We start from the raw sequence: 16996 nt of genomic DNA, 5'->3' as shown, positions 1-16996 counted from the left end.
ACATCAGCACAATTAATCAGGTGACAATTATAATTTAAATAAATAAGCACAGCAGGCACATAATAAAAAAAATATGACATCAGTGAAAAAGCAGTGCAGCCAAGCGATGCATAATATATACAAATAACAACCCTGTTCATTAATAAAACATTGACAAAAATCAGCAAATGTACGCAAGCACGTCGCTTCACAAGTAATTTCATAGAACATGAAATTTAGCACAAAGTATGAATCACGTAATTGCGAGCAGCAAATTACGCCTAAAGTACGTACCTAAGTGGAAATATGTTACCTAAAAAATAAACTCAATTAAAAGTTACCTTTTTAGTTTATTAGTTTCTTCTTGGAAATTACATTCTTTCTGAAATTTTCTCGATAGCAAGTCCTCTTAACGTCGGAGACACACAGAATTTACCTGAAGTTCTTAAATATTTTATAGAACCGTATCCTGAAAAATACTGAATGTTAATAACATAATTCATCAAGTCACTATAGCTTTATACTGAATTTAGTCAGAGAAATTAGACTGTGTATTTGTTTACGGCTGTCAGTGCATTCGCACTGAGCGCTCGATCAGCTGTAGGCGTGACGTAGGAAGCAATTGTTTGCGGTCAACGACTGCCTTGTGCGGCGCGCAGACTTGACTGTTGCTTTGAGTATGTGCCGCCGCCAAAACACAGCGCGGTATCCTTGTATTCTCTGCGTGTTTACATGTAGCTGTTAGTTTCTCACAAGTATGTCATTCCACAAAAATTTTTCAAAAGTATATCATTCCACAAAAATTTTAACATTAGATATATGATGTATTCCCTTAGAGCGTCGTGATTTAAGAGTTTCTACTTCAACAGTGTTATCATGAATAATTTTGCGAATTCTATATGGACCGTTATGAAGCAGAAAAAATTTGCGACACAAGCCCTTTTCCTTTGTGAGACAAACGATGAGACTTAATTAATACCTTTTGGCCAACTGAAAAAGTTTTTAAACGACCAGGATGTTTAGCTGATTTCTCTCTTCTAGCAGCCGCAGATGCAATATTTTGTAGAGCCAGGTTGACAACTTCAGAATGCCGCAGTTTCCGTGTAGGTGGAAAAGGAACGATTTCAGATATGCGATTTGTCGGTGCTTTGTTTTTTAATATCAGTATAGGTGGTAAAGAAGTTGAATCATTAGGAAGTTCATTCAGAATGTTTTGAAAAATATGAAGATACTGATCCCACGTTCTGTGATTCTGATGACAATAAAGACGACACAGTTTATTGATTTCCTTCATCCACCTCTCTGAAGTGTTAGATTGAGGGTGAAAAAGTGAAATGAAAATTGGTTTAATTTTACGACGCCGTAGAGTACGAAGCCAAATTTTAGAACGAAACTGTGATCCATTATCTGATATAACCTTATCAACATGACCCACTTCTTTAAGAAAATGGTCAATGAAAGCATTAGATACTGAACGAGCTGTTGCTTTGCGTAACGGTGTAAAACACACATATTTTGATGTCAACTCCACTGCTACGAAAATGTACGCAAAACCATTAGTAGAACGAACCACTGGACCGAACAAATCGACTGCAGCCATGTCCTTTAATTTCGCTGGAATGTTAGGAAACAACGGTGCTCTGTGAGAAATTGTTGGCGGCTTAGCCTTTTGACATAATTTGCATTTGGCCAGAACAGATCGAATACGTTTTTCCATATTACTGAAGTAGCAATTTTCTCGTAATTTATGAAAGCATTTTCTGGGATCAAAGTGTGCATAACTGAAATGCGTATACCAAATCAGCTTATTAACCCACTCATCAGGAATACAAACTAAACAAACAGAGTTGTCGACCGATTTTCGTTTAAAAAGAAGTTTCCAGATAGATCGCAAAAACGAGGTGTGGCCAAATCGTCCAATCTAACAAAGCGTCTAAGAAAATTACAGACACCAAGGAAACTACGAACATCACGTTTTGTGGTAGGAACAGCATAGTTACGAATAGCGTCTAATTTCTCTGGATCAGGAAGAATACCTTCTGTAGAAATAATGTGACCGAGAAATTTCACCTGAGAACGACCAAATTCGGCTTTTTCTAAGTTCACTGTAATGCCAACTCTTGCAAAGATACGTAATAATGAATCCAAAATTTTGTTGTGCTCACTCCAAGAACGTTTAGCAGTAAGAATATCGGCAACATATGAAGTGATATTGTTACGAAGATAAACAGGTAAAATTTCGTTTAAACTAGGAATGAATGCTGTTGAAGGTACAGTAAGTCCAAACGGTAATTTCCGAAATCACTTTTGGGTAAATAGTCATATCCGGTTATTGTTTATCTACTGTCTAGATAGATTGATAGTCGAAGAGTTGGTTTGACAGATGCAAAGAATAGTAAAAGAGTAGGCAGCAGTGCAGAAAACTAAAAGGGAAATAGCACCACTACAGCTCGGGGCCCTATGCACGCTACTGCACATATTCACTGAGAGTAGTGAATCCCCTGAGGACTTTAATAGCCGCACATAATTTCCAGTTTGTGACTTAGTGGCCAATCTGGTGGTAGTGCGTACGGAAATTGATCTAACCATGAACATGGATGTATGTCATTCTTAGAATTGCGAAAGATCTTAAATTTCCGAACAGTCAAAAAGTGTTTATAGTCAAAGTTTTCTCCTCGTGGCGACAAAGACCTACTGCGTCTGTCCCAGTCCGAATGTCGATTATTGTCAAGTTCGCGCGCCTGGCGCTCTCTTGTTGCATGCCGTAAATGAAACAAATTATTTTCTTCAAACCCCTCTGCTATCTGTGATTCCAAATTTCTTTTGCTGTCTTTTCCTACAATTTCGCCTTCGATTTGTTTGACTTGCTTTCGTAATGCCTCAACTTCCCTTTTAACGCGTTCATTAAATTTTCCCTGATTTTCAACATGCTTATTTATGTTCTGGTACTCTTCGGTTTCTGCAAATGGCGATGGTGCTGTATCATCCGAATCTCTGTCCCCATTTAAACTAAGACTTGTCAATTTATCTGAAATCTCCTCAACTCTTTCCGCTAAGTCACCTATTTTTTCTTTCTGTTTATTTACGTCTTCCGTAAGTGTCAAGACTCGGGTTTCAGTATTAACACATTTGGTAGTTAACTGTTCATATTGTTGTGTTGGGTTATTTCTTCTGTCATTTGGTACGGATTCCTCGATTCTCTCAAATATTTCTTCCTTATCGTGTGCGCGTTGTAAATTTAACTCTGAAAATTTCTGTACTATCACGCGATCTCTTTCCTCCTGTTCTCTATCCTGTTCCTTTTGTCTGATTTCTACTGCAATTAATCTATTCAAAATCGGTTGTACTTCTTCTCTGATTTCTTTCTTTAATTCATCTTTCATATTTTTGAAACATGTCCCTATTCGTGAATCTAACCGTTTTTCCAAAGTTCCCATCTCTCTTTTTAATTCAGATCCAAACCGTGTTTCCATTGTTCCCATATCAGTTTTTAATTCAGATCGTAAAGTTCCCATCTCTGTTTTAATTGTTCCTATCTCTGTTTTAAATTCAGATCGAAACTGCTCCATTGTTCCCCTATCTGTTTTTAATTCAGATCTCAAAGTTCCCATCTCAGCTTTAATTGTTCCTATTTGTGATCCCAAATTTCCCATCTGTGATCCCAAATGTAATATAGCACCCATCAACTGCTCCATTTCTTCTGTCGTTAACCACGTAATGTGAGAATTTTTCGATTGTGAAAAATTTTGAACTGTTTCCGGACTATTTCCCCTACTTATTAAATTGTTTTCAACACCATTATTCATCATACTGTTGTCCTGTGTTGGCGAGTTCGCCATGTCAGCAATTTCGTTATTCTGGCTATTCATCATTTTTGCCTGTTTCATTGACCGCGTAATCATTTACAAAACATAAAAAATTCGTCACTGTACGAAAATTACACACAATGACTCCTCATCTCCAACAATACCATTCACACGAGATGTTTCCCTCAAACACGATTAACGAACAATTGAAATAATTGCACTAAATTGTCAAACCCATAGACAAGACAATAAAAATCAAATTTTGAAAAATACCATTAGAAGAATGCCAATTACCAAATCTACACATGCAAAATAGACTACGAGATAATAAGAAGAAAAGGAAAAATTTTTTTTCTTTTACCTTCATATATTGACGAAAATCACTCTAATCATTACAATATATCTCCACACCGACTCTCTACTACCACATCTCAACAAGAACTTTTCAGTATCACATCTCTGCAAGCACTGCCTACTACGAGTTCTCGACCAGCACTTTTCACTAGCACATCTCAACAAGCACTGACTACTACGAGTTCTCCCCAAGCACTGCCAGTGGAGGCGGCTGAATAATACTCTTTGGCGCAATCTCTGGCGCAGTGGCTCAGTGTAGCCACCTTTCAATGTGCATATCGCTTTCCCATGTGCAAAGGCATTGGTGAACGAGCAATACATTGACAATGTGCAGAAGTTACAGGAACATATGGCCGACACATGTGACACAATGCGAATGGAGCCAGGTGTATCTGAAAGCGTGCGTGAATCACTGCTAAGAAGAGCTAAAAGAAGTGTTAGAATGTGTGATAATCACATGGAGCAGTACTACCGATAGAGTCTGCTGCTAGGTAAGACAGATGAGAATCAGAGGACAGATTGTCCCGTATATCAACAGGTATTGCTCTCTACACATATAATTTTGGGAACTTTTCTTCTAATTTTGACCAATACTGTCTCCTGTAGGAAAATATGAGACATCCTGTATAACACAGTAACAGGACAAAACGTGGGTGTAGCCTATTCATACGGATCGGAAGGTAAGCGGCAAACAACAGACGGGGTGTTGCAAGACGACAGATTCCAACAAAAGAAGTCCTTTCATGAAGCATTTTCAAGAAAATGATCGTTTATGTCTTTGGTTACATTGCCATATGGCGATCAGTGTTTTAGAGGATCGCAGAACAGATAACTTTGAATTGTGTGTTACAAGTCACCGAAGTAATCAGTAAAAAGAGCCGAAAACGTGGCATCATTCTTCACCATGAAAATGCCAGTTGCCTCACGTGCCTTAATGCAGTAGATTATTTGACGAGAAAAAACGTGGAATTAATGTCGTTTTGCCTGCTGTTTCCTGGTTCATCATATAACGCCTTCTTTTTGTTCCCTTATACCAAACATAACAGAAAATGTGGACAGCTGTTTTGGTCACCTAAAGAGGCTGTTTTGAGGTACTTACATCATAGCGAAAAAAAATCTTTTTAGGGTTGCTTCAAACGGAAAACAATTAATACAAAAAAGTTTATGTTTCGTTGCTTTTGTAAAAACTTGAAAGGCAGTTCTTGCACGCATTCAAAAATTCTTCTATTGGATGCAAGGAGTTGTCAAAATGTTCAAATCTGTGTGAATTCCTAAGGGACCAAAATGCTGAGGTCATCGGTCCCTAGACTTACACACTACTTAAACTAGCTTAAACTAACTTATACTAAGAACAACACATACACGCATGCCCGAGGGAGGACTCGAACCTCCGGCGGGACGGGCCGCGCAATCTATGACATGGCGCCTCAAACCATGCGGAAGGAGTAGTCAAGCAGACGATTAAAATTTGTTTCTAAAGTTAAATTGTATTAGCTGTTACCGTCTTCACATTACTGAGTAAGTGATTACGGACTTTGTTGGCTGAATGTGTCACTCCTATATGTGCCACGCTGAAATCAAGTGATGGATTTTCATTTCTTCTTCTAGTATTATATACCATCTGATCAAACGTATCCGGCCACGTCTACGTAACGCGAAATTGACCACCAGATGTCACGAGACGCAGCCCGCTACCATAAAAGGATGCGGGGATTATTGTGCTGTCAGTAGGAAACAATAACAGCGAAATGGGTCGGTCAGGAGAGCTCACTGAATCCAGTCATTGGATGTCACCTGAGTAACAAATCTGGCACGGATATTTCAACCCTTTTAAAGTTGCCCAAGTTGGCTGTTGGTGATGCGACTGTGAAGTGAAAACGCGAAGGAAGTTGCCTGCCGTCTTATGTAGTGGCGACACTGAAGTACAGAAGAGGTGGTATTTTACGGTATGGGGGTGTTTCTAAAGGTCAGGGTCTGGTCCCCTTCTTGTGCTTAAGAAAACTCTAAATGCGGAAAGATATGAAGTCATTTCAGCATTATGAACTGCACATGGTGGAGGAACAGTTCGGAGACGATGATTGTTTGCTCCTGCGTGACATGACCCTGTCATAAAGCAGCATCTGTAAGGCAATAATTTGTGGACAATAAACGTTCTTTAAATGGACGAACCTGCCCTTCTCTCCAGACCTGTGTGTGCAGCATCCCTGTCTTCTCTGGCTTCGCCTATTGAGGAGGAATGGGCTGTCACTCCTCCACAGACATTCAGATACCTTACTAAAAGTGTCCCCGGCAAAGTTCAAAGCACTGTAAAGACCAAGAGTCGACAGGCCATATATTAAAGTTCACTATTGGTGCCCGGATACTTTTGATTAGATTGAGGCATGTTACTGCTGTTTCCGAAATGCTGTTGATTGCTGACAACAAATTCTGTAACGGAGTAAATGTTCCATGATGCTGGTGTATGCCCAACTGTTTGGGGAACTGTCTACAAGAACAAGGAGTTCTAGAGTGGACACCTAATATTATTACAGCTAAACGTCGCAGTGAAACGAATAGTTCCTTCTTCAACGAAAGGTTCCAACAGAATACAACATTAGTTGAGTGAAAACATAAGTTAATCAAGCTTTTATTTTTCACTTCCAAATTATGCTGTTATCTGTAAAGCATAAGTTCAAGAACTTAGAAGCTTAAGAAGAAGCATGTGACACGTATTTTGGGTTCTAATCAACCATCCAAGAATTTAGAATATTCTTTTCCATTTACTGATTTGCGCTCATACATTGTATCCAATTTTAGAATCAGGTCCTGTGTACAGAATTGCATGTTATTAATTTTATCTACGTTCAGCGACAGTTCCTGGAAAAGAAGCAGTTAATAATTTTTTCACAATTCAAATGTACAAATTGCTCCGTTTTGCTTGATTACAATCCTTGCGTAGTCATGAAAAATACCTACTGTAGCCTTTGGGATATTTATTGGCCGATCTTTTGTTCAGGGTGTTAAAAATGTACTCCACATTTTGAGAGGTGGTAATGTCGACTAAAACAGGAAAAAAATGTCGAACAAACATGGGCTCTAAAATGCTATGAGCACCTGTTCATCTTCGCTACTGTCACATCTTTTCTACCGCAAGCTCTTCGCTATTACGAACAATCTACAGAATGCAGTAAACAAATGACAGCACATCATTCTGCTATCGTGAAACAGCAGAGCTCCTAACGTAATATGCTTGCTATTACATACGATCTGCACTTCCGACCCATCGCCATAGGAGATGGTCAGTATCGACAGAAACTTAAACGCTAACCTTCCTTCTTTTCTTGACGACCAAGACACGTTGATTTATTCACAGATATGTGATAGGTCTAAAATAGGAAACAACTGAAACTGTTGGTTAATGATATACTTCCAGGAGATCAGACCAGTTTTATTTCAATTTTTCTAAATTATTTCGAAGACGACCCGACCGTCTTCTTCAAATGGTTCAAATGGCTCTAAGCACTATGGGACTTAACATCTGAGGTCATCAGTCCCCTAGACTTAGAACTACTTAAACCTAACTAACCTAGGGGCATCACACACATCCATGCTCGTGGCAGGATTCAAACCTGCGACCATAGCAGCAGCGCGGTTCCGGACTGAAGCGCCTAGAACCGCTCGGCTACAGCGGCCGGCCGTCTTCAAGTGTTCGGAGTTAAGTTGTTTGTGCTCTTACTGCCAGCGCTCCAACCACCAAAACTCACAACACCTGAAGAAGACGTGTGGGTTGGTCGTCTAAACATTGTGCGAAAATGGAAATACAAAGTCGATTGAACTCTCAGAGGTAAATCAGTAATCAATCAACCACAACGAGGAAATCTGAATGATCGCAAAAGTTTTGTATTTTTCTTTTTCTAAAAGAAAACGAGACCCACAGGAGATGACACATAAGTATCGCAACATGTTTTAAGGAAGAAAATTCATAGCACGGCATGTTTCTGTCCGACGTCGTAGGGAATCATGCACTCTGTGAAACACTCCAGGCTGGTCATGGATGCACTGGGAGACACTGATGAGTGGTTCGTCTAGTGTTTGCACATTATTGTTGTTGCTTGGATACACCAAAGATTTCAAGTATCTCCACAACAAAAAATCCAAGGGACTGAGATCGGGAGAGCGAGCTGGCCAACGTACTGGACCTCCCCGACCAATCCAACACAGATCAAATGTCTGTGCGAGACGTTCTCGGACATTTCGGAGAAAATGGGTTGATGCGCCATCATGCATGAACCACGTCGCCAGCCAATGTACGTCCTGTAGTTGGACAGGCAGGTCCGTTTGACGTGAACTGACGATATTGTGCATCAGTCAACGTGGTTGGTAGTATGTAAGGTCCCATTAGTTTATCGCCAATAACTGCTGCCCACACATTACTTGAAAATCGGCGCTGATGCCTTGCTTCTTCAACTGCATGCGGATTTACAGCAACCCACTCATGTTGGTCGTGGAAATTGGCAGTCTCATCTTGCTTGAAACCAGCCTTATCTGTGAACAGATCTTTGTTGTGAAAAGTGTATTTTCACCACAACTTTGCAAAAGCCATGGGCAGAACTGCATTCTGGACGGTTGATCTTGTGGCTGCAAGGCCTGAACACGCTGTACGTGATACGGGTATAGCAACTGTACATGGCAGGATCGCCCTGTTTAGAGGATGTCTACCTCCGATAGATACTGAAATTCGACGTACACTAGTTCAAGGATCCTCTTCCTCTCGTTGCAATACCCTCTCCTCCATAACAGGAGTACGAATGGTGGTCTGCAATGATCCGCCGTTCTTGGAGCTATAGAACCAGAGTCTGCTGACAGCTGAAAACACGACTGAGCAGCTGTGCTGATAGTAACATGCGTACTGGATATTTTTCAGCTGCCCTTTGCTAGACCGTAATAGAAAGTCATGTCTGTCATTATCCGTGTGGAAAAATAAGCTACCATTTTGCTAGTAAGTGCAAAGTTAAAACTACAGCGTAAAAACATTTCACAAATTTAAAAAAACACAAACTGGTTCCGTTAGAACTAGTGATGCGCTGCACTTGCTCAGTACTGTGAATACGGTTTATAGCTAGTAACAACACTAACAGGCGTTACCGCATGCTGAATACATGGATAATAACAAAGGAATGTGTCTTTATTTGTTTACCGCATTCTGTAAGTCGTTCGTAATAGCAAAGAGTTTGCAGAAGAAGAGATGTGTTTCACAGCAGCGAAGATGAACAAGAACTTATATCTCCTTAAGTATGCATTTTGCAGTTCATGTGTACTGGACATTTTTGTCTTGTTTTGGTCCGTATTACCAACTCTCAAAATATGTAATACTTTTTTTAACACTGTTTATAACAAGAACGGCAGTAGATTCAATACCGATCTCTGTGGTACAACTGTAGTGAGCATTCTCCATTCGGAAGATACCGTTCAAGTTATACTCTCTTGGTGTCATGATCTGATACTCTGCATTCCTTTAGTAAGACTGGATGAAAACCTATTACGAACAAGATCTCTGATACAATAATATCAGAACGCTGTAGGAGAAGACTGTGAACTGCACACCTACACTTTCTGGTATTTGCACCGACTTGTCTGTACAGAGAGTGTTTGTACAGACGAACAGTTGCGTGTGAAAGAATAGCCGACTGAAAAATTTCTCTGAGTTACTGTCTGCGTTCGGTCTGAACGGAATCTGGCGGCGCTTGAACTGACGTGGACCAGATGTGCAAACCAAATGAATTGCTTTAGTACTATGGATGTGGCACGAAATGTTTATGGGATGATGCGGCTCAACAATGCAGGTGATATCACATAAGAAAATTTGAGATCACCAAAGCTTCTGCCATTTTCCAAGTACCCCAACGTCACCATAAGTCTTTCATAAGCACTTATCGATTTTCTCATTATTTATATATTTAATCTTAATTACATCGGACAAGCGTTTCACACATACAACATTTTTACCACATAGTTATCTAAGAAACAAATGTAATTTTAATACGACGGATAGTAATAAATGATTTGAGTGTATTAGAGACAATCTCTATAAACAGTACTGACTAAGAACTCTTAAAGTTAATACTGGAATTACAACAACTACTGCTGCTGCCACTACTACTACTACTACTACTAATAATAATAATAAGAATAATAATCCGTAATTATTGATACATGTTCAATTACCCGAAAGTTCCTAAATGCAATATAACATATACCGTACAGTTAAAAGGAAGTCACGCTTGATCAAGGTCCGCGTCACTTTCCATTTTTGACCAGACATAACGTCTGAGGAAAGAAAGAAAGAATAATAATGACAATGATAATAATAACGATAGTGGCAGATATAAAAAGTATCGATAGGCGCACAAAATTGTTATTTTCTGATATAACGAGTTTCGGCGAAGGGAAATTTATGTAGACTGCACCAGCTAAGAGCACTAGATAATTGGGAAGACCTGGTTGGAAAAAGGGATGTAGCTGGATAACGAGTGTGTGCAGGTACAAAGGTAGACATTACTGTGGCTTAGGTAGATGTGGCATTAACTGCCTTTTGAAACTGGAGATGTAACATAATTTTTTTTAGAACAATGAGGGAGATTTTTCTAGAGTCGGATCCTTGTTGCAGAAAAGGACTTTGAGAAAGTGGCTGCTTGATGGATTTTGCTCTGTGGGGAACGGGTGTTTCTTCCATGTTGTTCAGACAAGAGTGTTAAGGCCGAAGAGAGAGATGATGGTGTGTGTACGATGATAAGATAGTAGAGGAGACAGAGTGTATGGAAATCTCTGCTTTTGTGTGCTTACAACCGGGATAATTGTATGTATGATGGTGAAATGCGATCAAAACAGTCTAATGTTGCAGATATATCGAACACACGACTTTACAACCTTTTATAGGAGCCGTGAGCTTCCATGGACAGATCTAGCAGGGTAACATCGCTGTAATAAATAACTGAAAGTATAAGCGATTGTACAAATTTCTTTTTCAGCTCAAAAGAGAAGAGCTTTCTATATTTTTGTAGGGCATGGAGAGACGCAGATGCCTTCTTGCACATTGCAGTTATGAGCTCAGTCCAATTTAGTTTCTCATCTATTATTACTCTTAGACTCTTTGCTGAGCGAGAGAAGTTGATGTCTATCCCATTTAGGATTAAAGATTGCAGGGATTCCCGATATTTAGGGCTAATGAGCCTATAATGACCAACCAGTAGGTCTTGAGTTTCGGATGGGTCGAGCTTTAACCCTATATTCTGTGCCCGTTTTGATAGTATACACAGGTCAATGCTACAATTCTCAGAAGGCGTCCTAAAGTTTATTGGTTTTGCACTTACATACGACTGGAGGTCATCAGCATACATTTGGTGATTGCAACAGGACAAAATTTATGACACATCATTGATACACAAAGAAAAGAGTATAGGACGTAATGCTGAACAGTGGGGAACGCCTGATACTGTCTCCTTTGTGACTTTATGGTACCAGACACCAGATGTGATGCATTGCTGTTGAGACGTCAGATACGAGTGGAGCCATTTTGTTGCACGTGATGAGAAATTTGAGCTACTGAGTTAGGCAAATAAAATGTCGAAGTCTACAGTGTTGAAGGCTTTTCTGAAATCTAAGAAATTATGACAGTCGCCTACTGTCCATCCATGACAAACTTCAGGTCATCTTTTACCTTTAATAAGTTAGGTGTTGAGCTGCGATGTTTATGACAACATGATTGGTGTTCGTCTAGTAGGTTGTCTGCAGTTGGTTACCTGGACGTGGACTATATATTCCAAGTCCTTCTGTAAGGCGGCTTAATTATTCATGTAACGCCACACTACATAATTTTATTCATATTTCTATGCTCCCACAGTACTCTCCAGGTCTCTTAACATTATGAATGGGTAACTGAGATGTTCTTTTGGTAATACGTATAACTAATATCGTGTAGGGCCCCCGCGAGCACGCAGAACTGCCACAACACGACATGGCATGGACTCGACTAATGTCTGAATTAGTGCTGGAGGGAACTGACACCATGAATCCTGCAGGGCTGTCTATAAATCCGTAAGAGTACGAGGGGGTGGAGATCTGTTCTGAGCAGCACGTTGCAAGGCAACCCAGATATTCTTAATTATGTTCATGTCTGGGAAGTTTGGTGGCCAGCGGGACTCTTTAAACTCAGAAGAGTGTTCGTGGAGCCACTCTGTAGCAATTCTGGATGTGTGGGGTGTCGCATTGTCCTGCTGGAATTTCGAAAGTTCGTCGGAATGCACAATGGACATGAATGGATGCAGGTGATCAGACCGGATGCTTACGTACGTGTCACCTGTCAGAGTCGTATTTAGATGTATCAGGGGTCTCCAACTGCACAGGCCCCACACCATTACAGAGCCTCCACCAGCTTGAACAGTCCCCTGCTGACATGCAGGGTCCATGGATTCATGAGGTTCTCTCCGTACCCGTACCCGTCCATCCGCTCGATACAATCTGAAATGAGACTCGTCCGACCAGGCAGCATGTTTCCAGTCATCAACAGTCCAATGTCGGTGCTGACGGGCCCAGGCGAGGCGTAAAGCTTTGCGTCGTACAGTTATCAAGGGTACACGAGTGGGCCTTGGGCTCCGAAAAGCCATATCAATGATTTTTTCCTTGAATAGTTCGCACGCTGACACTTGTTGAGGCCCAGCATTGAAAGCTGCAACAATTTGCGGAAGGGTTGCATTTCTGTCATGTTGAACGATTCTCTTCAGTTGTCGTAGATCCCGTTCTTGCAGGATCTGTTTCCGGCCACAGCGATGTCGGAGATGTGATGTTTTACCGGATTCCTGATATTCACGGTACACTCGTGAAATTGTCGCGCGGGAAAGCCCCTACTTCATCGGTACCTCGGAGTGGCTGTGTTCCATCGCTCGTGCGTGAACCATAACACCATGTCCAACTCACTTAAATCTTGATAAACTATCATTGCAGCAGCAGTAACCGATCTAACAACTGCGCCAGACACTTGTCTTATATAGGCATAGTCGACTGGAGCGCTGTATTCTGCCTGTTTACATATTCCTATATTTGAATACGCATGCCTATACCAGTTTGTTTGGCTTCAATGTATGAGTCGGGGTGTAGTATTTGTTAACTTCGCGGAGTTAGTCGTTGTGGTAATTGATGACGGGAGTTAGTTGTTTGATTTGCAGGATGCATTTTGCATTTTTGTACGGTGTTTGCTCTTCTGATTTCACTTTTTATCAGCACTTTCTGATATGCTTTTGGCTTGGACATTGACAATATTTATTACGTGATCCCAGAATTGGTATCAAGATTTAAGTTAAACATAAAAGTTTCTTTAACTTTTCACTCATGGTCATCTTGTTGAAGGTTTTCCCATCTGAACGCACATTAAGGAAGTTAAATAGCATTTTTCAATAGCGCACATTTTCATTCAAGAGTTAGGTGTCTCTCTTAACAAGTATGTGGTGCTGCGTGGTGGTTGACCTGTGTATTTCACGCATGGTTATTAATCTGTGAAAGTGGGCCTAACCCCGTTAAATTCAGGTGGACTATTTCATTACCTTCTGAAAAGTAAATTTGCATGATTGCATAGGGAGCTACACTCCGTTTTCTAATCAAAGGGACTTTAACTTCGTATCTCAGGGCTATAATTTTGCATCTGAGGGGTATGCACTACTACGACCACAACCACTCCACCTCACACTTGGAGAGTGTGTGTGTGTGGCAATGTTACTTTTTAGGTACTGGCTTAACTATTCCCTTTTCTCAGGCCTCAGGGAAAACACTACACCGTCATTTCTCCTTGTATGAGGTGTAACATACTGCAACCACACTAAGAATGTTTATTTGCTCTAGGTAGTTAAAGAAATTTTCTTCTTCAGTTTTAGACCCTTCTAAAGATTAACGCGCGACAGCGTTACACGGTTTAGAAACCGCTCTTTTGTCCATATTATCTGCACTGGTCTTTTTCATTTTACTAGGTAGAATAGTTATAAACAAATTCACTCAATTTGGCCATGACCAGAAAATACTCTATGTTCGCGGGCTACTGATTCAGGACTGTGGTAAAGCTGCATTGTGGTTGGAAGGTGTAAATGCGAATTGAATACTCCAGACCAGATATGCAGACGATCGTTGAGAACTGGTCTGCTCCGACAAACCTGAGATTGTGAAGGGCGGCTTAGACAGTACCAGGTAATCAGCGGAGCAGAGCACGGGCAGTGGACTTGGCTACTTACAGAGCAGGATGATGTGGAGGGGCAGGCGGCGGCCGAGGAAGATGACGAGCGCCTGCGCGTGCCAGAAGTTGTCCACGTCCTCCAGGCTGTACGACATCGCCTCCACCACCAGGCCGTGCAGGGCAGCCGCCAGCCACACGTAGGGCAGCCGGCCGCCGTTCCTCAGAGCTGCAATCACACACGCCCGCTTACTCACTACGAGCTACCCTCAAAGGTATGACTGCATGGTGCCGCTTCTTTCGGACACGTCCGAAACAACACACCATGCGGAACCCGCAGCTGTGATGCATGCTATGTACACTACTAGCCATTAAAATTGCTACACCAAGAAGAAATGCAGATGATAAACGGGTATTCATTGGGCAAATATATTATACTAGAACTGACATGTTGTAAGAGGTCCATGATTAAGGAATTTGTTGCTAGCGCACTCGTGCAGATGTAATTGCTCACGCGCTGCCTGCGATATGTAAGCTATAAGAGAATCTAAGACCAAAGAGCAGTGTTGTATGCAGTAGGAACTGTGTAGCAGTAAGTTGTTGCTAGCGGGCAGTCTGGTGTATCGTGTTGGCTGGGCCGGTCATGGTGCAGCGATGGCGGAGCCTGAGCGTTATAGTATAAGGTAAAAGCAGCCTCGCGCATATCTAGTAATGTTATGTGAACTCCCATGTAAATCTTTTAAAAATGTCCTAATAATAATCTTTGTCATATAAAGGAATTTCTAACAAGCATTCATTTCAATTTAAAGAATTTACTAATTTCTCCAATCCATGATCATTCCGATTGTTGCAAAAGAAAAATCAGTTGCTTCCTTTCATAAATGACAAATCTATAGGCCAGCATTGCACAGAGCTGTGCCGGAAAAAGTTATTGTAAGAGCCGATAGTTGGCGACTTTATTGAGGTAAGAATTTTTGCTTTTTATTCAGAATTATCTTACAGGGCCATGACGCAGCACTGCTGTCGTCCAAAATTTACCAGGTTACTGATTTTTTTTTTTTTATTACGAGGTTTAGGAATTTTTCTGTTTCGAGCTTACATTAAATGAGAAAAGAATTTTGTGGGTACATTAAATGGGAAGCAATTTTGTTCTGAGGTTACACAAAAATTGGAATCATTAACCAAATGATATTTATTTATTTTAAATTTACTGAGGGGAGGTTACACTTGGCGACAACCGGCCAGGATCGTATTTCTTTGTGAATCTCTGAGAAGTAGTCATATATCTGCTCTTATTTACTTAAATGTAGTTTGCATCTGGCGCAACGCATTTACTAATTTGTCACTTTTTCTTTCACAGATCATCGGCAATTTATTGCTCTTTGTTGTAATTGTGTTTGTTCCATTTCGCTTTGTCTTTGTTTCATTTTGTGCTTAATTTTGATTTCTTAAAAATGCCGCGAAAAACTCTTAACAGTACATCGCGATGTGCAATGAGTGAAATAGCCGACTCAAATAATTACACACAGTGTAATAGTGATAGTCCTCTAATTACAGATAATCAGTGCCTACCGATCACTAGTATTGATTTTGATCCTAATGATGAGCGAACAAATGCCATTATGTCCAGAGTAAATGTAACAATTGATGACGTGGCACGTTCCGATACAATGAACGCTGCCCAGTTTGTCACACCCGGTTTGCAAAATTTGAATTGTGAGCAAATAATTGTTTCTAACGAAGGTGAACAATGTACTCAAAGTACGTCAAATTTATTTGATTCCGATTTAGCGACCAACAGTGCACATCCGATAGGCAACCCTTTTTGTGAATCAGAGAATGACCAAATGGTTACACAAAACGTGACAATGGCACATACAGATACACCATCACACAGCACAGAGAATACAGCAGCTAATTTTGGCATGGATCGGCATCATTGATACAACTACTTAATGAACATTTCAAACAGCAGAGTGAAATACTAGACAACTACTTCAAACAACGTAATGAAAATCACAAACAGTGGAATGAAAAACTAAACAACAATTTCAAACAACTTAATGAAAAACACGACAACAATTTCAAACAACTTAATGAAAGTTTCAAACAGCGGAATGTAAAATTCGACAACCATTTCAAACAACTTAATGAAAAACTAGACAACAATTCCAAACAGTTGAATGAAAAACACGATAACCTTAACGAACAGAACAAACAACTTAGTGAACAGATTACAGCCGTTACCATGCAACGACATGATAATAAAGAACAATTACGTGAGGAAAGTAAGGCTTGTGCTAGGAGCAGTAGTGAAGAAATTAGATCTGTGGCTCAAGAATTAAGGAATACGCAAGCAGCCACAACGAAATTACTTAGGGATGAAAGTAGTGCAGTCACTGAACAATGTTCTGAAAAAGCAACACAGTTACGCGACGAGTTTAAATTAATGTCAGCAGAACATTCACACACGCTGGATGCGGAAGTCGATAAGAAATTTGAACAACAGATCAGCCATATTGACGAACGTTTTAAAGTGACAGAAATGAAAAATGTTTCAGTCACTAACACGTCACAGCATACGCCACTCTCCGAACATTTGTCAGACTCACACAGCCAGTATAATTTAGGTAATTTACAGAGAGTACGGAGTTGGATTCCGAAC

The 16996-nt window shown here is 40.4% G+C and overlaps 1 protein-coding gene across 1 annotated transcript in view; it reads right to left on the bottom strand.

Annotated features, from left to right (window-relative positions):
- LOC124613111 overlaps nt 1–16996 on the bottom strand; it is a 129820-nt gene that overhangs the window by 54528 nt on the left and 58296 nt on the right. Inside the window, exon 3 of the mRNA XM_047141721.1 lies at nt 14393–14560. Within this exon, the coding sequence (XP_046997677.1) occupies nt 14393–14560 (168 nt within the window). The remainder of the gene's footprint in view (nt 1–14392; nt 14561–16996) is intronic.

The sequence above is a fragment of the Schistocerca americana genome, chromosome 4 (assembly GCF_021461395.2).
Source record: "Schistocerca americana isolate TAMUIC-IGC-003095 chromosome 4, iqSchAmer2.1, whole genome shotgun sequence".
In the NCBI taxonomy this organism is placed as follows: domain Eukaryota; kingdom Metazoa; phylum Arthropoda; class Insecta; order Orthoptera; family Acrididae; genus Schistocerca; species Schistocerca americana.
This window is presented reverse-complemented; position numbering and strand designations above follow the sequence as displayed.